Consider the following 27,986-nt stretch of genomic DNA (forward strand, 5'->3'; position numbering starts at 1 on the left):
AACAGCTGTTCGTGTCTGGAAATAGCTTAAAAAAATTAGGGGAAAGTTCTTTTTTTTAACCTACCTTATAAGTGATAAGGTTAGTACTACTAAAGTATGTTTTTTCAAATTAGTGTAATTTATTAATGACTTTAGATTGTAGTGGGTAGTGTTTGGAGTAGAATAAGGCTCCTAGCATAATTAGTATTTTTTAATTAAAGGGAGTAACTAAGTAATCTAAAGGTAAGTCTTGGCATGAGAGCTCGCACCCGTGATATGCTCCTCCTGCGCTATGTGGGAAATCAGGGACGCTTCCAGTGTCCCTGACGACCATGTGTGCGGGAAGTGTATCCATCTGCAGCTACTGGCTACCCGCATTACGGAGCTGGAGCTGCGGGTGGATTCACTGTGGAGCATCCGTGATGCTGAGGACATTGTGGATAGCACATTTAGCGAGATGGTCCCGCCGCAGGTAATGGCTGCACAGGCAGAAAAGGGATGGGTGACCACCAGGCAGAGTAGTAGGTGCAGGCAGGTAGTGCAGGAGTCCCCTGTGGCCATCCCCCTCTCTAACAAATATACCGCTTTGTATACTGTTGGGGGGGGTGGTGGCCTCCCAGGGGAAAGCAGCAACAGCCAAGTTCATGGCACCACGGATGGCTCTGCTGTACAGGAGGGGCGGAAAAAGACTGGGAGAGCCATAGTGATAGGAGATTCAATTGTAAGGGGAACAGACAGGTGTTTCTGTGGCTACAAACGAGACCCCAGGATGAATGTTGCCTCCCTGGTGCTAGGAACAAGGATGTCTCAGAGCGGCTACAGGACATTCTGAGGGGAGGGTGAACAGCCAGTGGTCGTGGTAAGTGTCGGTACCAATGACATAGGTAGAAAAAGGGATGAGGTCCTGCAAGATGAATTTAAGGAGTTAGGAGCTAAATTAAAAAGCAGGACATCAAAGGTAGTAATCTCAGGATGGAGAAATGGTGCAGGAGGGAGGGATTTAGATTCCCAGGACATCGGGACCGGTTCTGGGGAAGACGGGATCTGTACAAGTGGGACGGGTTACACCCAGGCAGGACCGGAACCAATGTCCTTGCAGGGGCGTTTGCTAGTGCTGTTGGGGAGGATTTAAACCAGAATGGCAGGAGGATGGGAACCTGAGCGGGGAGACTGAGGAGGAAGAAACAAGGATAGAAACAGGAAACAAAAAGACAGAGGTGGAAGGCATAGAAATCAAGCGCAAGAAACAAATAGGGCCATAGTGCGAAATAATGCTATGATGACTAAGAATGTTAAAAAGACAAGCCTAAAGGCATTGTGGCTCAATGCACGGAGTATTCGTAATAAGGTAGGCGAATTAACTGCACAAATAGATACGATATAGTTGCAATTATGGAGACATGGCTGCAGGGTGACCAGGATGGGAACGGAACATCCAAGGGTATTCAATATTTAGGAAGGACAGACAAAAAGGGAAAGGAGGTGGAGTAGTATTGTTAGTAAAAGAGGAAATCAATACAATAGTGAGGAAGGATATTAGCTCAGATAATCCTGATGTGGAAACTGTATGGGTGGAGCTAAGAAACACCAAGGGGCAGAAAATGTTGGTAGGGGTTGTATATAGACCCCCAAACAGCAGTGGTGATGTAGAGGATGGCATTAAACAGGAAATTAGAGACGCATGCAATAAGGGTGTAATTATGGGTGATTTTCATCTACATATAGATTGGGCAAACCAAATTAGCAATAATACTAACTAGCGAACAGGCCATTCTAGATTGGGTATTGTGTAATGAAAAAGGATTAGTTAATAATCTTGTTGTGCGGAGTTCCTTGGGGAAGAGCGATCATAACATGATAGAATTCTTCATTAAGATAAAGAGTGACAGAGTTAATTCCAAGACTAGGGTCCTGGATCTAAATAAAGGAAACCATGAAGGTATGAAGCGCGAGTTGGCTATGATAGATTAGGGAACGTTACTTAAAGGGTTGACAGTGGATAGGCAATGGATAGCATTTAAAGAGAACATGGATGAATTACTGTCTGGCACAAAATTAAAACAGGAAGGGTGGCTCAACCATGGCTTACAAAAGAAATTAGGGATAGTATTAGATCCAAGGAGGAGAAATATAAAATGGCCAGAACAAGCAGCAAACCTGAGGATTGGGAGCAGTTTAGAATTCAGCAAAGGAGGACTAAGGGATTGTTTAAGAAGGTGGAAAATAGAGTACAAGAGCAAGCTAGCAGGGAACATAAAAACTGACTGTAAAAGCTTCTATAGATATGTGAATAGAAAAAGATTAGTGAAGACAAATGTGGGTCCCTTACAGTCAGAAATGGGGGAATTTATAATCGGGAACAAAGAAATGGCAGACCAATTAAATACATACTTTGGTTCTGTCTTCACAAAGGAGGACACAAATTACCTCCTAGAAATATTGGGGAACATAGGGTCTAGTGATAAGGCGGAACTGTATGAAATCAGTATTAGTAGGGAAATGGTGTTAGGGAAATTGATGGGATTGAAGGCCAATAAATCCCCAGGGCCTGATAATCTAAATCCTAGAGTACTTAAGGAAGTGGCCCTAGAAATAGTAGATGCATCGCTGGTCATTTTTCAAAATTCTATAGACTCTGGAACAGTTCCAATGGATTGATGGGTAGCTAATGTAACCCCACTATTTAAAAGAGGAGGTAGAGAGAAAACAGGGAATTATAGACCGGTTAGCCTGACATCAGTAGTGGGGAAAATGCTAGAGTCCATTATAAAAGGTGTAATAGCAGAGCACTTGGAAAACAATGACAGGATCGGACAAAATCAACATGAATTTACGAAATCCTTGACAAATCTACTGGAATTTTTTGAGGATGTAACTGGTAGAATAGATAAGGGAGAAACAGTGGATGTGGTGTATTTGGACTTTCAATAAGAACCCACCTAAGAGATTAGCGTGCAAAATTAAAGCACATGGGATTGGGAGTAAGGTACTGACATGGATAGACAACTGGTTGGCAGACAGGAAACAAAGAGTAGCAATAAACAGGTCTTTTTCTGAGTGGCAGGAAGTGACTAGTGGGGTACCGCAGGGATCAGTGCTAGGACCCCAGCTATTCACAATATATACTAATGATATAGATGAGGGAATTAAATGTAATATATCCAAGTTTGCAGATGACACAAAGCTGGGTGGGAGTGTGAGCTGTGAGGAGGATGTAGAGAAGCTCCAGTGTGATTTGGACAGGTTGAGTGAGTGGGAAAATACATGGCAGATGCAGTATAATGTGGATAAATGTGAGGTTATCCACTTTGGTGGCAAAAACAGAAAGGCAGATTATTATCTGAACGGCGATAGATTGAGAAAGGTAGAGATGCAACAAGACCTGGTGTCCTTGTGCACCAGTCACCGTAAGTAAGCATGCAGGTGCAACAGGTAGTTAAGAAGGCAAATGGTATGTTGGCCTTCATAGCGAGAAGATTCAAGTACAGGTCTTGCTGTAATTATACAAGGCCTTGGTGAGACCACATCTGGAGTATTGTGTGCAGTTTTGGTCTCCTTGTCTGAGGAAGGATGTTCTTACTATGGAGGGAGTGCAGTGAAGGTTCACCAGACTGATTCCTGGGATGGCAGGACTGACGTATGAAGAGAGATTGGGCCGATTAGACTTGTATTCACTAGAGTTTAGAAGAATGAGAGGGAATCTCATAGAAACCTACAAAATTCTAATGGGACTGGACAGACTAGATGCAAGTAGGATATTCTCGATGGCGGGGGAGTCCAGGATCAGGGGTCACAGTCTCAGGATAAGGGGTAAGCCATTTAGGACTGAGATGTGGAGAGATTTCTTCACCGAGAGAGTGGTGAACCTGTGGAATTCTCTACCACAGAAAGCACTTGAGGCCAAATCATTAAATATATTCAAGAAAGAGTTAGATATAGTTCCTAGGGCTAATAGGATCAAGGGATACAGGGAGAAAGCGGGAACAGGTTACTGAGTTTGGATGATCAGCCATGATCGTATTGAATGGCAGTGCAGGCTTGAAGGGCCGAATGGCCTACTCTTGCTCCTATTTTTCTTTTAGTGGCCATTCCTTCAGCTACCTAGGCCCTAAGCTCGGAAATCCCTCCCCAAACCTCTCCCCCTCTTTACCTCTCTCCACTGCGGTGAGGCAACATTTTTGGTGAGACCCAGCCCAAAAACATTTAGCTAGGTAGTTTTGTTCAAATTTATAGTCAAGCAGTACAATTAACTTGAGGTAGGTTTGAGGAAAGGCATGTGTGGGAGACATAGGCTGCCAAATCCAGTTAGTCGTATTCCTTGACGTTTCATCACATGATCCTTGCCTCTAACCATCTCGCTCCCACACTCCCGTCATTGGTCGCCCAACACGTCTGTCCTCCAATTGGCAAGACATCAGGCTGCTCATTATCCAATTGGATGATGCTTGACAGTCAGTCAACCAGCCTTTTCATCCACCTCCAATATAACTAATATAGCAATAACTAATGAATGTTCAAAGAAAATGAAAAATTCTTATGCTTTTTCTTTAATATTGCTATATTTTTTCTCCCAGGTTGCCATTAGCAGTGGCCTGGAGATTAATGTCCATTCCTGGAGATTCCAGCATGTCCTGGAGGCCTGGCCTTCCATCATTTTGTTGGACATATATGATACTTATACCACACTTCTTATTTCCATTATCACTGCAAGTTAACTATAATGAAGAGGGAAGGAAGGTTATGGAGCACTCAGAATAAGGGGTCGGCCATTTAGGACTGAGTCAAGGAGAAATTTCTTCATTCAGAGGGTGGTGAATCTTTGGAATTCTTTACCCCAGAGAGCATCGGATGCCCAGTCATTGAGTATGTTCAAGACAACAGATTTCTGAGTGGGAAGGGAGTTGAGGGGTACTGCAGGAAGGTAGAGTTGAGATAGAAGATCAGCCATGATCTTGTTGAATGGTGGAGCAGTCTCGAGGGGCCGAATGGCCTCCCCCAGCTCTTATTCCTTCTGTTTTTTTAAAAAAGAAAACGCTGATTGAAAACGGCAACCACACAGTGTTAAATTTACCAGCCCAATGACAACAACAGCATGCAGTCTTGAAGCAGTAGCGGGAGTAGGCTGCAGCAGCCAACTGCTCAATGGCCCCATCGAGTCCCCAGAGGATCAGGCTTTGTAACAACGCGCGTTCTTACCATAGTAACGGCCCCGGGTAACCAAGCAACGCGATTCTTACAACAAACCGGAGTAACAAAAGTTAAGGAAGGAAGCAGTTTATTGGACTGCAATCAAGGTGCGCTGGAGGAAGCAAGGGTTCAAACGCTGCTCAGTACATTATATATATATATATATATATATGTGTGTGTATTTCTATATCTCTTTAAAAAAAGAGTGAATGACACGTCTAAAGGGAAATTGAAACATTAAAACCATGTCTGCTACAGAAGTTCTAGTCACTCATCCGCAAGTTGCGCGATGCATTCCCATGGAGGAACTGCCTTGCAAACCTTACTGCATGGTCCGCAATGAGGGACTTCATTCTTCCTCCGGCTTGGCCACTGCAGGGTTCAGGACAGCCAAGTACATCCCCGAGGAATGGATGCAGAACAATTATGCCAAGTATTATCAGTCCTTCGCCGACAGGGACACGGCGGAAAACGTGCGGAATGAGTCCAAGTCCTTGATGTCAGAAAGGGAGAGGCTGACCCAGGACACCCAAGCTAACTCGACCAAGAAGCTGGGCGAGAGGTTGCAGGATATCTTTTTCTGGAAATCGGAACTGAAAAGGGAAATCGAGGACCTGCTGGCAGAGACGGAACTCCTGCTGCAGCAGAAGAGACGCCTGGAGATTGCCTTGGACGCGACCGAGATCGCCTTTTTCATCTCAACTGATAACCTGCAGAACAGGGAAAGACGCCAAGGTCCCGATCTAGTCAAAGACATTGTGGAAGATGAGCTGCTCAGGGTGAGTGGCGGATACAATGTCCTTCCCAACTGTTGCTTGATCAGTTGCAGTTAATTGTATTCCTGCAAAGAAGCTTCCTTCCTTGTAAGACAGACCCATCTTCCCATAGTCAGGGGGCTGGGAACTGTTGAAGGGGGCAGAGAGATTTGGGGACTCCATGTACAAAAATGACTGAAAGCTACTGGACAGGTACAAAAAAGGAGAATGGATTGTTGGTCTTTATCTCAAGGGGGGCTGGAGTACAAAGGGATGGAAGTACAGTTGGGTAAAACTCTGGCTCGACCCCATCTGGAGGATTGCATTTAGTTCTGGGCACCGCACCTCAGGAAGAATATATATATTGATCTTGGAGGGAATGCAGTGGAGAATGATTCCAGGGATTAAAGGATTAAATTCTGAGGACAGGTTGCATAGACTAGGCTTGTATTCCCTTGAATATTGAACATTAAGGGGTGAACCAATTGAGGGGCTTTAAGATGATGAGAGGATTTGATAGGTCAATAGAGAGAAACTATTTCCTCTGTTGGGGGGAGTTCAGAAACTCATAGCTCGGCCATTCAGGGGTGATGTCAGGAAGCATTTCTTCACACAGAGGGGAATGGAAATCTGGAACTCTCTTCCCCAAAAACTGTTAAGGTTGGAGGGTCAATTGAAAATTTCAAAACTAAGATGGAAAGATTTTTTTTGTTTCATAGCATCTTTGTCACTTAGTCTCTCTTGCCCTCCGCCCTATCATAGACCTTCTGTTTTATTCTTCGTTCCCCCTCCCCCTTTCACTTTTCAAAGCTTATTACGTTCCTAGCCTTTGCCAACCATCTGATGAAAGGTCATTGACCAGAAACGTTAACTCTGTTTCTCTCTCCACAGTTTTTATTTCAGATTTCCAGCATCAGCAGTATTTTGCTTTTATGATATGGATAGATTTGTGTTAGGCAAGAGTATTAAGGGATACGGAACCAGAGTGGGTAAATGTAGTTAAGATGCAAATCAGCCATGACCTCATTTAATAGTAAAGCAGTCTTGAGGGGCTGAATGCCCCATTCTTGTTCCTATGTTCCACCTCTGACTCCAGGTCACACTGTTGTGAGATGCTCTTGGGGAAGTGATCTGGTGCCAGTGTACGTCAAGCTGGATTTACAAATTGCTCAGGGGCTAGTCAGCCCTCTGAAATACTTTCTAAACTTCATCATATTTTCTCTTTATTGATTAAGAAAGTGGAAGCTCCCTCCCAGTCTATTAGCTAGGTTGAGGAGCTCTCTATATGGATGTGAGTGTGCATGTGCAGAACTCTCTCTCGCTCAGGATTAAGAATACAGTTATCAGCACACAACAGAACATAAGAACATAAGAACTAGGAGCAGGAGTAGGCAATTCAGCCCCTCGAGCCTGCTGCGCCATTCAATGCGATCATGGCTGATCTCATCTCGGCCTCAACTCCACCTTCCTGCCCCTTCTCCATAACCCTTCAACCCATTACTAATTAAAAATATATCTATTTCCTCCTTAAATTTTCTCAATGTCCTGGCATCCATCACACTCTGGGGTAGTGAATTCCACAGACTCATGACCCTTTGAGAGAAGTAATTTCTCCTCATCTCTGTTTTAAATCTGCTACCCCTTATCCTAAAACTATGACCTCTCATTATAGATTGCCCCACAAGAGGAGACATCCTGTCTATGTCTACTTTGTCAATCCCTTTAATCATCTTATATACACCACACCAAACAACACAAAAAAATGAAAGAAGGTACCAGCCCTTCGCTTTGCAAGCTGGAACGTCAGAACTATGTGTCCTGGCCTGTCGGAAGACCTTACACAAATCAACGATTTTCGGAAGACCGCCATCATTAACAACGAGCTCAGTAGACTCAATGTAGACATTGCAGCACTTCAGGAGACACGCCTCCCTGCGAGTGGATCTCTAGCAGAGCAAGACTACACCTTCTTCTGGCAGGGCAGGGATCCTGAAGAACCAAGACAGCATGGAGTGGGCTTCGCCATCAGAAACTCCTTGCTCAGCATGATAGAGCCTCCCTCAAATGGCTCGGAACGCATACTGTCCATCCGACTGCTCACCACCTCTGGTCCAGTACACCTACTCAGCATCTATGCTCCAACACTCTGCTCCCCTCCTGAAGCTAAAGACCAGTTCTACGAGCAACTCCATAACATCATTAGCAGCATCCCCAACACCGAACACCTATTCCTGCTGGGGGACTTTAATGCCAGGGTTGGGGCCGACCATGACTCATGGCCCTCCTGCCTTGGGCGCTATGGCGTTGGAAGGATGAATGAGAACGGGCAGAGACTGCTTGAGTTGTGTACCTATCATAACCTCTGCATCACCAACTCGTTCTTTCACACTAAACCCTGTCACCAGGTTTCATGGAGGCACCCAAGATCGCGTCGTTGGCACCAGCTAGACCTCATTGTCACAAGGCGAGCCGCCTTAAACAGTGTTCAAATCACACGCAGCTTCCACAGTGCAGACTGCGACACCGACCACTCCCTGGTGTGCAGCAAGGTTAGACTCAGACCAAAGAAGTTGCATCACTCCAAGCAGAAGGGCCACCCGCGCATCAACACTAGCAGAATTTCTCACCCACAGCTGTTACAAAAATTTCTAAATTCACTTGTAACAGCCCTTCAAAACACTCCCACAGGGGATGCTGAGACCAAGTGGGCCCACATCAGAGACGCCATCTATGAGTCAGCTTTGACCACCTACGGCAAAAGTGCGAAGAGAAATGCAGACTGGTTTCAATCTCATAATGAAGAGCTGGAACCTGTCATAGCCGCTAAGCGCATTGCACTGTTGAACTACAAGAAAGCCCCCAGCGATTTAACATCCGCGGCACTTAAAGCAGCCAGAAGCACTGCACAAAGAACAGCCAGGCGCTGCGCAAACGACTACTGGCAACACCTATGCAGTCATATTCAGCTGGCCTCAGACACCGGAAACATCAGAGGAATGTATGATGGCATGAAGAGAGCTCTTGGGCCAACCATCAAGAAGATCGCCCCCCTCAAATCTAAATCAGGGGACATAATCACTGAAATAAAAGCAAAATACTGCGGATGCTGGAAATCTGAAACAAAAACAAGAAATGCTGGATTCACTCAGCAGGTCTGGCAGCATCTGTGGAAAGAGAAGCAGAGTTAACGTTTCGGGTCAGTGACCCTTCTTCGGAACTCCGAAGTTCCGAAGAAGGGTCACTGACCCGAAACGTTAACTCTGCTTCTCTTTCCACAGATGCTGCCAGACCTGCTGAGTGAATCCAGCATTTCTTGTTTTTGTTGTGACATAATCACTGACCAACACAAACAAATGGACCACTGGGTTGAGCACTACCTAGAACTGTACTCCAGGGAGAATGCTGTCACTGAGACTGCCCTCAATGCAGCCCAGCCTCTACCAGTCTGGATGAGCTGGACATACAGCCAACCAAATCAGAACTCAGTGATGCCATTGATTCTCTAGCCAGTGGAAAAGCCCCTGGGAAGGACAGCATTACCCCTGAAATAATCAAGAGTGCCAAGCCTACTATACTCTCAGCACTACATGAACTGCTAAGCCTGTGCTGGGACGAGGGAGCAGTACCCCAGGACATGCGCGATGCCAATATCATCACCCTCTATAAAAACAAAGGTGACGGCGGTGACTGCAACAACTACCGTGGAATCTCCCTGCTCAGCATAGTGGGGAAAGTCTTTGCTCGAGTCGCTCTAAACAGGCTCCAGAAGCTGGCCGAGCGCGTCTAGCCTGAGGCACAGTGTGGCTTTCGTGCAGAGATATCGACCGTTGACATGCTGTTCTCCCTTCGTCAGATACAGGAGAAATGCCGTGAACAACAGATGCCCCTCTACATTGCTTTCATTGATCTCACCAAAGCCTTTGACCTCGTCAGCAGATGTGGTCTCTTCAGACTACTAGAAAAGATTGGATGCCCACCAAAGCTACTAAGTATCATCACCTCATTCCATGACAATATGAAAGGCACAATTCAACATGGTGGCTCCTCCTCAGAGCCCTTTCCTATCCTGAGTGGCGTGAAACAGGGCTGTGTTCTCGCACCCACACTTTTTGGGATTTTCTTCTCCCTGCTGCTTTCACATGCGTTCAAGTCCTCTGAAGAAGGAATTTTCCTCCACACAAGATCAGGGGGCAGGTTGTTCAACCTTGCCCGTCTAAGAGCAAAGTCCAAAGTACGGAAAGTCCTCATCAGGGAACTCCTCTTTGCTGACGATGCTGCTTTAACATCTCACACTGAAGAGTGCCTGCAGAGTCTCATCGACAGGTTTGCGGCTGCCTGCAATGAATTTGGCCTAACAATCAGCCTCAAGAAAACAAACATCATGGGGCAGGATGTCGGAAATGCTCCATCCATCAATATTGGCGACCACGCTCTGGAAGTGGTTCAAGAGTTCACCTACCTAGGCTCAACTATCACCAGTAACCTGTCTCTAGATGCAGAAATCAACAAGCGCATGGGAAAGGCTTCCACTGCTATGTCCAGACTGGCCAAGAGAGTGTGGGAAAATGGCGCACTGACACGGAACACAAAAGTCCGAGTGTATCAGGCCTGTGTCCTCAGTACCTTGCTCTATGGCAGCGAGGCCTGGACAACGTATGTCAGCCAAGATCGACGTCTCAATTCATTCCATCTTCGCTGCCTCCGGAGAATACTTGGCATCAGGTGGCAGGACCGTATCTCCAACACAGAAGTCCTCGAGGCGGCCAACATCCCCAGCTTGTACACACTACTGAGTCAGCGGCGCTTGAGATGGCTTGGCCATGTGAGCCGCATGGAAGATGGCAGGATCCCCAAAGACACATTGTACAGCGAGCTCGCCACTGGTATCAGACCCACCGGCCGTCCATGTCTCCGCTATAAAGACGTCTGCAAACGCGACATGAAATCCTGTGACATTGATCACAAGTCATGGGAGTCAGTTGCCAGCGTTCGCCAGAGCTGGCGGGTAGCCATAAAGACGGGGCTAAAATGTGGCGAGTCGAAGAGACTTAGTAGTTGGCAGGAAAAAAGACAGAGGCGCAAGGGGAGAGCCAACTATGCAACAGCCCCGACAGACAAATTTCTCTGCAGCACCTGTGGAAAAGCCTGTCACTCTAGAATTGGTCTTTATAGCCACCACAGGCGCTGCTTCACAAACCACTGACCACCTCCAGGCGCGTATCCATTGTCTCTCGAGATAAGGAGGCCCAAAAGAACCTCAATTAGATCTCCTCGCATTCTTCTAAACTCCAGGGAGGCCTTAACTGCTCAATCTCTCTTCATAAGACAAGCCCCCCATCTCTGGAATCAATCTAGTGAACCTCCTCTGAACTGCCTCCAATGCAACTACATCCCTCCTCAAGTAAGGGGACCAAAACTGTACGCAATACTCCAGATGCGGTCTCACTAATGCCTTGTACAGTTGCCAAAATTCCATTTGCCTTCCTTATCACCTGCTGTACCTGCAAACTTGTTTTCTGCGATTCATGCACGAGGACACCCAGATGCCTGTGCACCAAAGCACTCTGAAGTTTCTCCCCATTTAGACAATAATTTGCCTTTCTATTCTTCCAACCAAAATGGATAACCTCACACTTATCCACGTTAAAATCCATCTGCCAAATTTTGGCACATTTATCTAATCTTTCCATATCCATTTGTAGATTTCTTATTTCTTTATTGCAACTTACTGTCCCACTAATATCCCAAGTCATTTATATAGATTGTAAATAGTTGGGGCCTGAGGACGAAACCCTGTGGCACCCCACTAGTTACATCTTGCCAACCAGAAAAAGACCCATTTATCCTGACTCTCTGTTTTCTGTTGGTTAGTCAATCCTCTATCCAAGCTAATAAATTGCCCCGAACCCCATGTGATCTTACCTTGTGTATTAACCTTTTGTGCGGCACCTTATCACATACCTTCTGGAAGTCCAGATAAACTACATCTACAGGATCCCCATTATTCACTTTGCTTGTTACATCTTCGAAGAACTCTAGCAAATTAGTCAAACATGATTTACTCTTCATAAAACCATGCTGACTCTGATGGATTGCGTTTTGACTTTCTAAATGTCTTGTTATTACTTCCTTAATAATGAATTCTAATAATTTCCCAACGACAGATATTAAACTAACTGGTCTATAGTTTCCTATTTTCTGCTTCTCTCCCTTTTTGAATAAGGGCGTTATATTAGCTTTTTTCCAATCCATTGGAACCTTTCCCGTATCCAGAGAATTTTGGAATATTATAACCAATGGATCCACTATCTCCACTGCCATTTCCTTTAAGATCCTAGGATGTAGGCCATCAGGCCCTGGGGACTTGTCTGCCTTCAATCCCAATAGTTTGCTCAGTACTTTTTCCCTAGTGGTTGTGATTGTTCTACGTTCCTCCCTTTCTATAACCTCTGCATTACCTGTTACTATTGGGATGGTACTAGTGTCCTCCACTGTGAAAACTGAGGCAAAATACTGATTTAGTGTCTCCGCCATTTTTATGTTCCCTTCTATTAACACCCCAGTCTCATCCTCCAAGGGACCAACATTCACTTTAGCTACTCTCTTCCCTTTTATATACTTATAGAAGCTTTTGCTATCCGTTTATATATTTTGCACTAGTTTTCTTTCATAATTTACCTTTGCTCTTTTTATTACTTTTTTAGTAGCCCTTTGTTGATCTTTAAAAGTTTCCCAATCTTCCAGCCTGCCACTAGCCTTTGTAATATGGTGTGCCTTAGTTTTCGTCTTTATGTTATCCTTAACTTCCTTGCTTAGCCATGGATGTTTTTTCCCCCTCTTAAAATCTTTCTTCCTCTCTGGAATATATGATAGTTGGGATAAATTTGAATATCTCTTTAAACACTGCTCATCAACTGTCCTACCTTGTAGTCTTCCTCCCCAGTCCACTAGGGTCAAATCTGTCCTCATGCCTATATAATTACCTTTGTTTAACTCCAGAACACTCATGTGGGACTCCAGCTTCTCGCCCTCAAACTGAATTTGAAATTCTAGCATGCTATGATCACTTTTCCCTAGAGGATCCTTAATAATGAAATCATTTATTAATCCCACCTCATTACACAACACCAAATCTAGAATAACCAGTGACTTCTTTCCCTTGCTGTTTCTTATTTCTACCCAGACTGATTCTACGCCTTGATCTCCAGTGTCTATATCATTTCTCACTACAGCACTGATCTCTTCCTTTACTAACAAAGCTACACCACCTCCTTTTCCTTCCCGTCTATCCTTCCGAAATACTGAGTACCCTTGGATATTCAATTCCCAAACCTGGTTTCCCTGCAACCACGTCTCAGTAATCGCTACTAAGTCATACCCATTCATCTCTATTTGCGCTGTTAACTCATTTATTTTATTCTGAATGCTTCGTGCATTCAGACACAAAGCCTTTAAGTTTGTTCTATTATTAAATTTCCCTACTCTTGTACGATTCCTTGGTGCAATATGATGTTCACACGTTCTGTCGCTTCCTTTTATTTTCTGGTAACAATCATCCTCACCACTAACCTGCACTCCTACCTTCTCCTTTAACAGTGCTAAGGTGATGCCAGTGGTGATTCGTACTTTACAGCAACTGACCAGTAACGCATTGTAACAGCAACAAGAGCATTTATATAGCATCTTTAATGTAGTAGGATGTCCCAAGGCAGTTCACAGAAGCGTTAGTGGACAAAAATCTGACACAGCCACGTATGGAGATTTTAAGACAGATGATCAAAAGCTTGGTCAAGGAGGTATTTTTAAGGAGCATCTTAAAGGAAGATAGAGAGGTAGAGAGGTGGAAAGGTTTAGGGAGGGAATTCAAGAGCTTAGAGCCTAGGCAGCTGAAGGCACGGCTGTCAATGGCAGAGCGCAAGAGACCAGAATGTGAGGAGCGCAGCTATTATGGAGGGTTGTGGGGCTGGAGGAGATTACAGAGAAAGGGAGGGGTGAGGCCCTGGAGGGATTTGAAAACAAGGATGTGCAGTTTAAATACAATATTGTCTAAGTTTAGTATCACATGACCTCCACTTCCTGATTCACCTTGCTTTTTTTCTCTTTCAGTCTTGGTGGTGTTCCATGCTATGAATGGGTCTTCAATTAAGTTTCTCAATTAAAAACAGATGACACTGACAACATATTTGGTGTGGTTTGAGTGGGGAGTGCAGAGGTATGCTGCCCAGATGCAGTTCTCTCTAATCAGGCATGTGGGCAAACCCCCTGATTATAGAGTTAGAAGGTTAAATGGCAGTGATGATTCTGCTATCACCAGTAAACCTACTGTTAGGCTTGTGCTTGGCTTTTTGTATATGCACACTGCAGATACTAGGCCAGTTGAATAACATTCAAATCAACCTATTCACAATAATGATCTTTGTATAAGTATACATTTTGGCATACTTGAGCTTAAAAGTAAAATGCGGTTTCCATGTTTTTATTCCCTTAAGTCAAGGTGTGTCCCAGGGGTTTTCGATCTGCTATAAATTTACTATGAAATAATCATTAATACACAGTCAGCTAATATTGTTCATGTCATGAGGATAATTTGGGGATATTTTTGATGCTGGCAGTGAGTGCCCACAAAATAAATGGCACTGCCTCCAGTTTAGCTGAGTGCACGGTAGGCAAGATTTCAACCCAACAGTAATATTATTGATCCACGGTAGGTGGGAGCTAGGACACAATAGAAGGAGGCCATTTGGCCCATCATACCTATGCCAGTTTGCTGAGTGCTCCATTGGAGTTTAGATTCATTTATTTTCTCTGGCATCTGTGCATGTAATGTTTTCATTTCAGTGTTTTCTCAGTCTGACACAGACATTAACCAGATGTGTTAGCTATGTCCTGGACCAATGTAAATTCTGTATTCAGTGCCTCCCCTACCCCACTGCCACTCCCACCCCCACCGCCCCACTACCCTCCACATAAATCGAGAAGAAACAAAATGCTATTGAGTTAAGAATGTTTGACACACAGAACAGGGGGAGGTGATGTTTGAGCAGAAATCTGAGTAGAATAAATGCATTTAGCACGTGATTCATAGGTTAATTCCAATTTGATTGATCATTGCGTTGTTGTATAATTGCTTTAGTGAGTCTTTCAGAATGCTCACTGCAATATTTTTATCGATACTTGTTAAGGTGCATGTGATGGATAGCAGGTCAAGCATGTTATCCACCAGTAACTTTTTTTGCATGATCAATAGCAATCTGGTACAGTCACGTTGTGTAAAATTAGGTAGAAAGGAAGAAACTTTTTCAGTACAATCGCCTTCCAACTCAAGGTTCATATACATATGACAGAGGACATTCACCAATATTCATTCTTAAATCTTGATGCTGTCAAGATGATTATTATTGATTGATATGAATAAACAGGTAGGAATACTGTTTCTGTTTCTCTGTAATCTATGTACCAATGTAAGTAATGTAAATGAAGGTTTTATGGGTTTTGCTGCCCATCTCACTCCTAGTTTGGCAAAGCTTCAATTTAAAAATTTGAATCCTTGTTTTCTGGATTGATATGTTGACATATAGGGCTGAATATTAATCACGTGCCGTGCTCTGCGGCGGCGGGCTTTCAACTTGGCAGCCTTCCGACACGGAAGTGCTGCAGAGGAGCCCCCTTGATGTTACGCGCGGGGGCTCATTTAAATAGAAGGAGAGGAGCTGCTGCCCCTGGTGACGTCAGCAGGGGCGGCCGCCACGTCCCTGGCAATGGCGTCCGGCGCCACCACGCAGTCGCGGGCGCCATTTTTAATGGATTTTGAGCCCTTAGATGAAATTACAATGTTTAAAGGTGTAGTATTATTAATTTTTATTAAATAACAAGTGTTGTGATGGAGGCCCTTCCCCAACACCCCCAATGGTAATGTCATTGCCTGGAATAACCAAAGAATGCCTTTTTCCCTAACCGCACTTTACCCCCCAATCTTCAAACTTTTGCCCTTCAACCCCTTCCCACCATTCACACAAGCAATCAAAATTGATTTTCCTGCTCCCCCAGCCCTCCCGCCCTGAAAATTTTATTCCTCCCCCCTCCCCACCAGGTTCTCGCCTCAGAACTCTGTATGGAGTTCCGAAGGTGGGTGAAGTACGGACGGCGGCTGTAAAATTGGTGTGGGACAGCCGACGCCTGCAGGTATGTTTATTTGCATCTACGTAATATTAATGTGCATATTTAGATGAAGGGCCCGCCGCCAGGCAACGGTGGTGGGGGGGGGGGGTGGAGGTGCAACAAGGTCCCCCCACTGCCGGTAATATGCGGCAGGCACTTCTTGACATCGCAGGTCGAGGCGGGCCTCTTCCTACAGAATTTTACCGGCCCCCCGCACCGTGACCCACAGTATCGAGGGGCCGATAAAATTCAGCCCATAAGGTCAGTGTGGAAGTTTGGAATTTTGTGTTTAATCCAATGAGATTGCTGACTTACATCCGTGCATAACACTCCTTTGAAGATTTTTACAGGCAGCAATTCAAAAATGATCTGATTCAGCAACAACAAGAACAACAACTTGCATTGATATAGCACCCTTAACATAGTAAAATGTTTTAAGCCGTTTTGCAGGAGTGTTGTCAAACAAAATTTAATACCGAGCCACACAAGGAAATATTAAGACAGCTAGGTCCAAGAGGTAGGTTTTAAGGAAGGAGAGAGGAATTCCTCCATGACCTCTTCCCTCCCTACCTCTGTAACCTCACCCCCAGCCCTACATTGCTCCAATTCTGGCCTTTTGCACATCCCCAGTTTTGATCACCCCACCATTGGAAACTGTGCCTCCAGCTGTCAAGGCCCTTTGCTCTGGAATTCCCTCCCTAAACCTCTCTCTCCTCCCGTAAGACAGTGTCACTGTTGTAACGTGGGAAATGCAGCAGCTAATTTTCCGACCGCAAGCTCCCGCAAATAAAAATGTGAACAGATAATTTGTTTTTGTGATGTTGATTGAGGGATAAATATTGGCCAAGACACCAGGGAGAACTCTCCTGCTTTTCTTTGAAATAGCACCATGGGAACTTTTAAGTCCAGTTACAAGGGAAGACTGTGCCTCAGCTTAACATTTAATTCACAAGACTGTGCTTCTGACAGCACAGCATTCCCTCAGTACTGCTCTGGAGTATCAGCTGAGATGTTTGCACTCAAGTCCTGGAGTGGGACTTGAAGCCACAACCTTCTAACTCAGCAGCAAGTATGCTACCAATTGAGCCATATGGTGCTTCATTGCCAGTGTCAATGAACGCTTGTAATGTTGTGTATGAATTGCTCGAACCTGGTATTCACAATAGTTCACAATCCACTCAGCTCCTGACCTCATTACAGCCTTGGTTCAAACATGGACAAAAGAGCTGAACTCAAGAGGTGAGGTGAGAGTGACTGCCCTTGACATCAAGGCAGCATTTGACCGAGTATGGCATCAAGGAGCCCTAGCAGAACTGAGGTCAATGGGAATCAGGGGGAAAACCCTTCGCTGGCTGGTGTCATACCTAGCGCAAAGGAAGATGGTTGTGGTTGTTGGAGGTCAATCATCTGAGCTCCAGGACATCACTGCAGGAGTTCCTCAGGGTAATGTCCTAGGCCCAACCATTTTCAGCTGCTTCATCAATGACCTTCCTTCAATCATAAGGTCAGAAGTGGGGATGTTCGCTGATGATTGCACAATGTTCAGCACCATTCGTGACTCCTCAGATACACAAGCAGTCCATGTAGAAATGCAGCAAGGCCTGGACAATATCCAGGCTTGGGCTGATAAGTGGCAAGTAACATTCGCGCCACACAAGTGCCAGGCAATGATCATCTCCAACAAGAGAGAATCTAACCATCTCCCCTTGACATTCAACAGCATTACCATCGCTGAATCCCCCACTATCAACATCCTAGGGGCTACCATTGACCAGAAACAACTGGAGTAGCTATATATATACAGTGGCTACAAGAGCAGGTCAGAGGCTAGGAATCCTGCGGCGAGTAACTCACCTCCTGACTCCCCAAAGCCTGTCCACCATCTACAAGGCACAAGTCAGGAGTGTGATGGAATACTCCCCACTTGCCTGGATGGGTGCAGCTCCAACAACACTCAAGAAGCTCGACACCATCCAGGACAAAGCAGCCCGCTTGATTGGCACCCCATCTACAAACATTCACTCCCTTCACCACCGACGCACAGTGGCAGCAGTGTGTACCATCTACAAGATGCACTGCAGCAATACACCAAGGCTCCTCAGACAGCACCTTCCAAACCCGCGACCTCTACCAACTAGAAGAACAAGGGCAGCAAATGCATGGGAACACCACCACCTGCAAGTTCCCCTCCAAATCACACACCATCCTGACTTGGAACTATATCGCCGTTCCTTCACTGTCGCTGGGTCAAAATCCTGGAATTCCCTTCCTAACAGCACTGTGGGTATACCTACTCCAAATGGACTGCAGCGGTTCAAGAAGGCAGCTCACCACCACCTTCTCAAGGGCAATTAGGGATGGGCAATAAATGCTGGCCTGGCCGGCGACGCCCACATCCCTGAATGAATTTTTAAAAAAGTTCACACTCAGGAGTACCGGCCAGTGAAAGCTTCACCAGTAATACATCATTTCTGAAGTGACATAAAGTAATTTCTTTTTAATGCAGGAAGTTGATCTGATTCGAAATGTACAAGGAGTTTTGAAGCGCACTTTGGATGAGGTCATTAAGCAGATAAGGTAAGGTATAAGGTAAGGTAAGTGAGGTTATGCTGGAACTGTGTAACTCATTGGTTAGACCACAACTTGAGTACTGTGTGCAGTTCAAGTCACCTCATTACAGAAAGGATGTAATTGCACTAGAGAGGGTACCACCACCTTGTCAAGGGCAATTAGGGATGGGCAACAAATGCTGGCCTTGCCAGTAACGCTCACATCCCATGAAAGAATATATGAGAAAAGATTCACTCTGCTTTTGGTGAATGGCTGACCCCTTATCCCGAATCTATGACCCCTAGTTCTAAACTTGCAGCCAGGGGAAACAGCCACACAGCATCTTCTTTGTCAAACCCTGTAAGAATTTTATATGTTTCAATGAGATCACCTCTTATTCTTCTAAATTCCAGAGAAGATAGCCTCATTCTACTTGATCTCTCGTTATGGGATAGCCCTCTCATCCCAGGACCCAATCAAGGGGAAGACTTTGATGCTTACAGGAACATAGTCCCTGCCCTTCTGATTAAATAAATGATTGATTTATTTTAGTGGAATCATACAATATAATACAGCACAGAAGGAGGCCATTTGACCCATCATGCCTGTGCTGGCTCTTTGAAAGAGCTATCCAATTAATCCCATTCCCCTCCTCTTTCCCCACAACCTTATCAAATTTTACCCCCTCCAAGTATTTATCCAGTTGCCTTTTGAAAGTTACTATTGAATCTGCTTCCATCATCCTTTCAGGCAGTCCATCTCTTAGTTTTGTACAAGTTTTCAAAATGTAAACTGTGGCTGTCTGTGAACAGCATGTCAGGATATTTAAAATATAAAATGTATCTTTTCCACCCCAAATATTAGAAACTGAAATAAAATCAGAAAAGGATGAGGATGCACAGCCGGTCAATCAATATCGCAGGGATGAAAGCTTTGAATGGAAACATTAATCTCTCTTTTCTTCCATTCAGACACTGACTGATCCATTGTGCATCTCCACTTTTCTCTAGCCTGGCTTAATTGTTTTCTCTTCAAAAGTTGATATTGTAAACAAAATCAGAAAGTACCAGAAATACTCAGCAGATCTGGAAGCATCTGTGGAGAGAGAAACAGAGTTAACGTTTCAGGTCGATGACCTTTCATCGGTACTGGGAAAAGTTAGAAATGTAATAGGTTTCAAGCAAGTGAAAGGGGAGAGGGTGGGAAAAAGAACAAAAGGGAAGGTCTCTGATAGGGTGAAGGGCAGGAGAGATTGAATGATAAAAGGCTTCATACTACAAGGCCAAAGGGAGTGGTAATGGGACAAGGAACGAAAGATGTGTCGAGAGGTGATGTGAAGGGCAGAATCATGAACAGCTGCCATCCGAAAGCAATAAAAAGGGGAAAAAAAGGAAAACAAGGGACAGAGACAAAGACCAGCAAATGGGGGCAGAGGTTACGATCTGAAACAATATTGTAAACTTCTGCTTTATAATGATGCACCAAAAGTCACTCTCCCATTAGCTTGGCGACTTTATTATAGAGTCAGAAATGTAGACTATTAAAGGCCTGGGCTCAAACTCTCATCTTTAATTTGTTGAACTGATCTCAGACAGGGCCATCAGGTAGTTCTTCAGACTCGGCTTCAGTTCCTATAGGCAGGGGGAGGAAGGGCAGATGCTAATTGATATCTTGTGACCCCAGCTGGAAACTGTAGGTACATTGCTTGAGAACAGGGTTGCGCATGGTTATCATGCCATCATAGTGGTCACTGTTCCAACTTGCACATGAAAATGGCTGCTTGGCAAGGCATTTATATAAAACTTAAAGTCAATGTTTTTGCAATTCGTTACATCCATTAGGTGCATTGCATCCATTTTGCTCTGTGTGTATTGCTTAAGCCTTAAAGTTAATATTTTCAGAAAAGGAAGTTCAACCATTAACAAAAAATAACTTCTTAGGTTTGTCATCTTGGAAGGCACTGTACACTTTCTTTAACAATTTGTGCTTGAATAATATATTATTCTAAGTATTCTCCCATTGTTCTAATGGTGTGTTATAAACCATTTGTTTCAGGAGGAACAGAGATATCAAGGAGCTCCTGGAGATGGACTGGTCAGACAAGTATGAGGCCTATAAAATTGACGTCAAGGCTGGAGGCCTCAACAACCAGAGCACGAACATACAGTTCCATCCAAACTCTGCCAAATTCGAGGACAAGTAAGGCAAATTCAAATTCAAATTCAGAAATCAAACAATATTGACAGGGCCTTCAAATCCTTTAGTGACTTTCAGGTCAAATTCCATTCAAATAAACTAACACTTAATACTTGAAATTAATCAATTCCTCTCTGACCAGGCCACATGGGCCAGAGTCACATGACCGCCTGCAGTCATAGAAACTGAAAGCATGGCAAAATTCATTTTGAGGGGAATTAATGAAATGTATTTTCATGTGTCCAGAAAATACAACTCCAGCAAAAATAGTCTGGTCAAGGGAGCCCTGGGACACACCTTGCCTAAGACAACTAGGATTTCATTTGTCAAGTGGTCCCACTCTGTGTTTGGACGCACGCTTGCCTTGTTTGCACAGGGGAATGGTGGAGTCACAGCAGACTGTTGGAGATTACAGTCCTTCCTACCTTTTGGCTGTGCCCCAAGAGCAAGGCATATTGATAAAAGGAGCCCACAACATCCCAAAAAAATCAAGTACCCCATCAAACTAGATCCAGCCAATGCCCGCCTTAGACCTGGGGTTGCCAACCCTGGTTGCGCATATTCCTGGAGGTTTCATCGCGTGATCTCCTGCCTCCAACTTTCCCGCCCCACACTCCTGCCATTGGTCACCTGTGACGTCCATCCTCATAGTGCACCATCTTCCTGCGCCAATCAGAAAGCGGACATACTCCCCATTATCCAATTGGATGATTCTTGCCCATCAGTCAAACAGCCTTTTTCCCCACCTCCAATATTTTTATCAAACAGAAGTGTTAAAAGAAAATGAATTAAAACACATTGTTTAATGGCCCAATGAGTTTCCTCTCGGGATGCTCACAGGAGTGTCTTGGAGATTATTCTTGAATTCCTGGAGAGTCCAGGACAATTCTGGAGAGTTGACAACCCGACCCAGACCTCAGAATGGGCAACTTTCTCTGGTTTTCTGCTAATTACAACCAGTTTGCAAATCCCACTAAAAGGTCCCTAGCCCCAATGTGTAAATGTGGACTGGCCAAGAAGACAGGCCTGAACCAGGAGAAATTGTTCTAAATTTAAGTTTCATTCAGGTCCCGGTTCTTGGTTCACTGGCAGATGTTGGTAAGCACATGAGCTGCACATGGGGGAAAGCACAGCAACACGCATAGGAAGTAAGAATTTGCATTCATATATCACCTTTCACAACCTTCCAATGCAACTTCCAGACAATGAACTACTTCTGAAGTTTAATCACTTTTGGATTGTAGGACTGATTTCATTACCATACCTTCAATCAACCTCTAAAGCCATCTATGAGCCAAGGTACTCAGTAAACCTCACTATCACAATATTTGGGATATGCACGGTCTATCAGGAGCATGAAGCATATTGACATAGTGTAAAAAGGAACTGCACCACTAGAGGGTGACTTAAGACTTCTTGTGATGTGCATTGACCGAAAACTATCAACCCAGCTAACGGGAATTTGTTGCATGTTTAGACTAGAAAACAACAGTTTAACGTCACATTGGAAAGTCGCACCTCTGACATACAGCTCTCCCTCAGTAGTGCACTGACCTATCAGCCTAAATTTGAACTCCCATCATATATCAACCCTGTGCTCACTCACCTACATTGGCTCCCAGTCAAGCAATGCCTCAATTTTAAAATTCTCATCCTTGTTTTCAAATCCCTCCTTGGCTTCTCCTCTCCCTATCTCTGCAATCTCTTCCAGCTCCGCAACCTTTCGAGATATGTGCACTCCTCTAATTCTGGCCTGTTGAGCATCCCTGATTTTAATCACTGCATCATTGGTGGCCATGCCTTCAGTTGCCTGGCTCCAAGTTCTGGAATTCCCTCCTTCTCTGTCTGTCTACCTCTCTTTCCTCCTTTAAGATACTCCTTAAAACCTACCTCCTTGACCAAACTTTTAGCCATATACCCTAATATCTCCTTCTGTGGCTCAGTGCCCAATTTTGCTTCAAAACGCCGGCTGTGAAGCATTTTGAGATATTTTATTACATTAAAGGTGCGATATAAATACAGCTGTTGTTGTTGGAATGGGGCTTGAACCTGTGACTTTCTGACTTACAGACAAGGGGCTGAATTTAATGCCGGTGGCAGGCGCCCCAACGGCGGGCCAGAAAGCCAGGGCCAACCCCATCGTGGCCGCCTCCAGGAGCCCTGATGCAATTCTCTTGCCCAACAGGCAATTCACTGCCTAGCATTGGGCTCCCGTCCCTTTAAGGGCGGAGATCCCGTCTCCAAGAGCTGTCTGCCAATCAGATGGCCAGCAGCTCTTCAGTCCCAGTAGCGCCACCAGGAGCGGTGGCCACTATTGGGACTGCACCCAGCTAGGACCAGCAACAATGGAGGAGTCCCCGGAACCCAGGTAAGTAGATCAGCCTCACCAGGGTCAGGCTGAGGCAAGGTATGGGAGGGGGTGAGGTGGGGTCATTGGTGAGGGCAAGGGGCAGTATTTCTGCGGGAGTGGCCCTTGCCGCTGGGGTGTGTGGCCTCTGTGGGCCTAATCAGGAAGGGGGCAGTGGGAAAAGTCCCTGAAGTGCACTTTAATTGACCATTTAAGGACGTCAATTGACTTCTGGGTGAGAAGGCCGTCCTCCACCTTCCCCACTCCTGATTGAATTGGACGGAGTCAGGAAGGCAACGGGCACTGCACACCATGCCTTCCCTTCTGATTCTACGGCACCCCCCGCCACCACGCCGTCCACTCCTGTCGGCCGGATTAAATTCTGCCATATTGCCAATACTGTGGTCAGTCAGAGGAAGCTTCCCTCTGAAAAGGTGTTCCACTTCCATGTCCATTATAGCTTGTGTTCTTAATGCGTGTCATTTGATAATCAAACAATAGTAGAACCCAGAAGGAAGCCATTTGGCCCATCAAGTCTGTGCCAGCTCCTTCAAAGAGCAAAAAGTAGTTCTGCACAGAAGTAACTACTGAGTCTTGATGCTGTTGCAATTTTTTAATCTCATAGCTCTTCGACTCCGCAGTCTTGGGCAGAGTTCACCCATTGTAACATTTACAAAGCTGAACAGGAGCGAATGGCTTCCATTAACCTTCGTGCTCTGGTTGACAACGTGCTGCTTGAGACCTCACAAGATCTGCGTTGCCAGTATGATAGAGTCAACGCTGCTTTTAACCAGCGTCTGGAAGAGCTCAGTGACGCCAAGGCTCGGCTGGAGCATCACCTGAGAAAGGTAAATGGCCTGCTCAACTGAATCTGCTTCATTTTTATTACGAAAATCGCTTCAAATATAGAAGGCTAAAAGTTGAGATAATTTTATTATAAACACTCAGCATTATTATGGGTGGATATTCATACTGGCTTTTTTATTTAACCATTTCAACCTGAATTAGAAATAATTTGAATTAAAAGATTTAGGATTAAAAAGAAGTGCTCTGTACAGATGTAGGGCAAATGTTTGCACAGGTGTGCTGGAGTTTTATTTGACTTACTTGAAGGGATGAGGGGAGGCTCTTCAGAACCTTTGGGAAGTTAAATATCTTCACTGCTCCCTCTCTTGGTATCCTCCTGCGCGTGATCTCTGCGCTCCTCCAGTTCTGACCACTTGATCATCCCTGATTTTAGTTGCTGCACCATTGGCACCTTCAGCTGCCATGGCCCTAAGCTCTGGAATTCCCTCCCTAAACCTCTCTGTCTCTCCACCTCTCCTCCTTTAAGATGCACCTTAAAACCTACCTCTTTGACCAAGATTTTGGTCATCTATCCTAATAAGTGTCTGTGTGGCTCAGCGCCAAATGTTGTTTGATGATCACTCCTGTGAAGCACCTTGGAATGTTTAGTTATTGTAAAGACACCATATAAATGCAAGCTGTTGTTGATTGAGTGGGAGACGCAATTGACCGTGTGTATTGTCTGTAGAACAACAACTTTGATGTGTTAGGTTGCCTTTATCTATGTATGTTGTTATTGTCAGCAATTCTATTCATAATATCATGGGCAGTGGCTCACATTTATTGTGTATCAAATCCTCTGTTTTATGTGCTCGCTGGTGACAAGGCTTCATGTTGGGAGCCTCATCTCACAAAATTAGCCACGATATGGTTATCAGTGGGATGTGACAATTTAGTAGACTAAACTTTGCTGCAAAGAAAATATGAAATTCTGTAATAATTGCGTAGATTGAATTTATGTAAATGAGTTACAATTGTCATTACAAATGACAAAAGGGGATATGAGGATAGTGTGGGAAAAAGGCATTGAAGTGGATGATCTGCCATGATCGTATTGAATGGCAGAGCAGGCTTGATGGGCTGAATGGCCTACTCCTCCTCCTACGTTCCTATGAAGACTTTGTTGAGGCTGTACGTTGACATCCTTTTTTTTACTTTGAACAGATACTTGAACAGATTGCAGCCCAGGAGAAAAACATTGCCAATCTAAAACAGGCCATAAAGGACAAAGAGGCTCCACTGAAGGTAGCTCAAACTAGACTGTACGAGAGGACCTACAGGCCCAATGTGGAACTCACCAGAGACCCTGCTCAATTAAAGTAAGCCGACAGCATGTTCATAAGAGGGGGATCTGTGCACTGACAATATTTATTCAAATGATTACTCTTCCTATTCTATCATATGTTGTGACCCAGTTTCTCACCAACTGTGCCCACCTTTTGTCTCCCAAAATCTGCAGCTTGATATGTGAGGTCAATGAAATCACGGAATCCATCGCACTCCTGCAGGAGAAACTCAAAGAAGCCCAGATATCCCTGGAGAACATGGAAAACACTCGGATGACTCTCGAGAAGGAAATCGCAATAAAAGCAAACAGTATATTTATTGATAGTGAAAAGTGCCTGAAGCATCGTGAACGATACCCAACTATCATTAGACTGTCAGGTTATCAATAAACAAAATAAAAATGTACACATAATATGAGGACATGTTATTTATGAGGAATAATGTTTGGATTTTCCAGGGATGTGGAAGCTACATGTTGGCACCAATATGATTTAATAGATGCTGTGCATTTAGCTAAAAGCGGAACTAAAAATCTCATTCAATTTGAACAAATTCACTGAAATCACCACTGGATTATCATGACCCTGTTGGGCACTTCCAACATCCTGACTGTCAGGAAGCATTGTCTGCAACTGAAAATATTTTCTGTGTTATCAAACTCTTGTCTTTGGATTTTCCAGAATCATGTTTCAATAAACTCCAGGAACAGAAGAGATTCAAGTTCATGTGCGATATAATTTTTAATGCTTAGATTTACAAGGATAATTTTAAGTACTTAAACAAGATACCACTTTAAACTTCGAACAACTAGTCAATGTCCCCGGGAATCAAAATTACATGTAGTCTTCAGGTAAAGCAAGGTTAAAGGGGAACAGTTGAACAAACGTAATTCAGCTCACTTTTTAAAGCCATGCATTCTGCCAGTACATGCATGTAATAGATGTACTGATGTATTTCTCTATCACAGGTGTTTGTGTTACATCCCAGGGCTGCAGTCAACATTTGGAAACCTATTAGAACGCCGTCTACAGATGTTACAGACAAAAGGGTTACATAAAAATAGTTGTTTGGTAGTACAGAACTTGAACATTGCTGAAAATAGAAACATGTTTTTGAAGCTTTTTGTCTTGCACTCATCAGGACAATCCACAAGAATACGAATGTAAGGGAAAACAACAACTTTATACTTTCTGAGAAGAGAGTGCTGATTGGTTAGCAAGTGAACTCATCGGTAGAGGCATTGCCATGGAGAATGCACCAGTTTACGGTGACTGACCGTTAACTGCCAAGCTTTGTTTGAAATTTAAACCAGACAGCTTGACTCTGGTTGGTTAAGGCATTGCCCTGAAGAATGAACCAGCGAATGGTTGTCGCTTATTTGGTTCAGCTGAAACAGGTACATTGTTGTTTTCCTTACATTGGTTACATAAAACCTAACAGTTGGGCATGGACATATTTAACATGCAAAACTCCATGGGGAGAGGTCAACATAAGATTTATCAATGGATGGCCTGACAGCTGTGCTAACATTCTAATCAATCTCCTGTAACTGTACACAAGGGGAACACGGACCAAAGGTTGTATTCAGGTGAAGTGGGGTTAGAGGGCAGGGGTTAATTGAAACCGGCCAATAAGAGATAACGCCGCCCCCATTTTAAAGTCATACATTCTGTACTTGTTTGATATGGAACTTTGATTTCATGTGATGATTCAGCTGAACTGGAGAACTTACAGCAATTTGGGAAGCTAAGAATTGGCTGGAGCATTGGGCTTTCTTTGCAGTATAGGTTGACGAGCTGGGAGATGGCAAAATGAGGCACTACAGTGCCATGACTAGTGGAAGGGTGTAATTACATTAAGACTTAAGCAGTTTCCTGTCATAGCAATTTCTAAAGCTGACAACTCTGGTTGGATATATCCCTGGAGGTTTCATCACATAACCTCCTGCCTCCAAAAGACCTGCCCAATCAAAGAGGTATTTTTTCCTAATTTCTAATTCTGCAACTAATAAACAAAAATGTTTGAAGAATATGAAAACAAAAACAATTTCTAATGCCCCCAATGATTTTTCTCCTGGGTGTTGCAGCAGCATCCTAGAGATGAATCTTCCAATTCCTGGAGACTCCAGGGGAATCCTGGAGGGTTGACAACCCTATCAGCCGTGTTTGTTAGCGGAGTATGGCAGACACTTGGTGAGGCTTCGGGCACAAAGTAAGGCCAACACATGGTGTGAGATCCAAGGGGGCCCCAGGCAGAGCAAGGAAGGAAAATCTCTGCATCAGAGTTGTAAAGAACAGAAACAGCTCCATCTTGGCGAGGCTTTCCCCTATGCAAATCCGTCGCCCTTTGAAAAGCAGAAGGAAAAGCTTTCATAAAGTGTTCCAAAATCTTGCTCTGTAAAGTGGCACAGTCTTTTTAAAGTGGCATTTTAAAACTTCATTTGGTAACCAATAAAATCAGCTGAGACTGGGATTACACAAAGTTTATTCAGGACATAACCACTCATGCCTTTAACTTAGTTTAAAGTCTGAGGAAAACTTGAATTTTTATAGTTGCTTCAACTTAGCTGAGTCAGCTGTGGTTCAGAGGGTAGCATTCTCACCTCTTGAGTCAGAAGGTTGTGGGTCAAGACCCGCTCCAGAGACCTGAGCCCATAATGTAGGCTGACACTTCCAGTGCAG

The 27,986-nt window shown here is 44.4% G+C and overlaps 2 protein-coding genes across 2 annotated transcripts in view; one reads left to right on the forward strand and one right to left on the reverse strand.

Moving 5' to 3' along the window:
• Positions 1 to 5,236: 5,236 nt before the first annotated feature.
• Positions 5,237 to 26,035, forward strand: tekt4 (tektin 4). The gene is made up of 6 exons (XM_068056541.1): positions 5,237 to 5,945; positions 18,586 to 18,656; positions 20,685 to 20,828; positions 23,798 to 24,020; positions 25,183 to 25,337; positions 25,478 to 26,035. Exons 1-6 carry the CDS (start codon positions 5,412 to 5,414, stop codon positions 25,692 to 25,694), a joined length of 1,344 nt encoding a protein of 447 aa, XP_067912642.1. The 5' UTR covers positions 5,237 to 5,411; the 3' UTR covers positions 25,695 to 26,035.
• The window catches only part of LOC137383623 (uncharacterized), a 78,828-nt gene continuing 76,868 nt past the window's right edge, over positions 26,027 to 27,986 (reverse strand). The window contains 1 exon segment of the mRNA XM_068056777.1: positions 26,027 to 27,649. Coding sequence (XP_067912878.1) covers positions 27,399 to 27,649 — 251 coding nt within the window. The 3' untranslated portion in view covers positions 26,027 to 27,398.

The sequence above is a fragment of the Heterodontus francisci genome, chromosome 24 (genome assembly GCF_036365525.1).
Source record: "Heterodontus francisci isolate sHetFra1 chromosome 24, sHetFra1.hap1, whole genome shotgun sequence".
Classification (NCBI taxonomy): Eukaryota; Metazoa; Chordata; class Chondrichthyes; order Heterodontiformes; family Heterodontidae; genus Heterodontus; species Heterodontus francisci.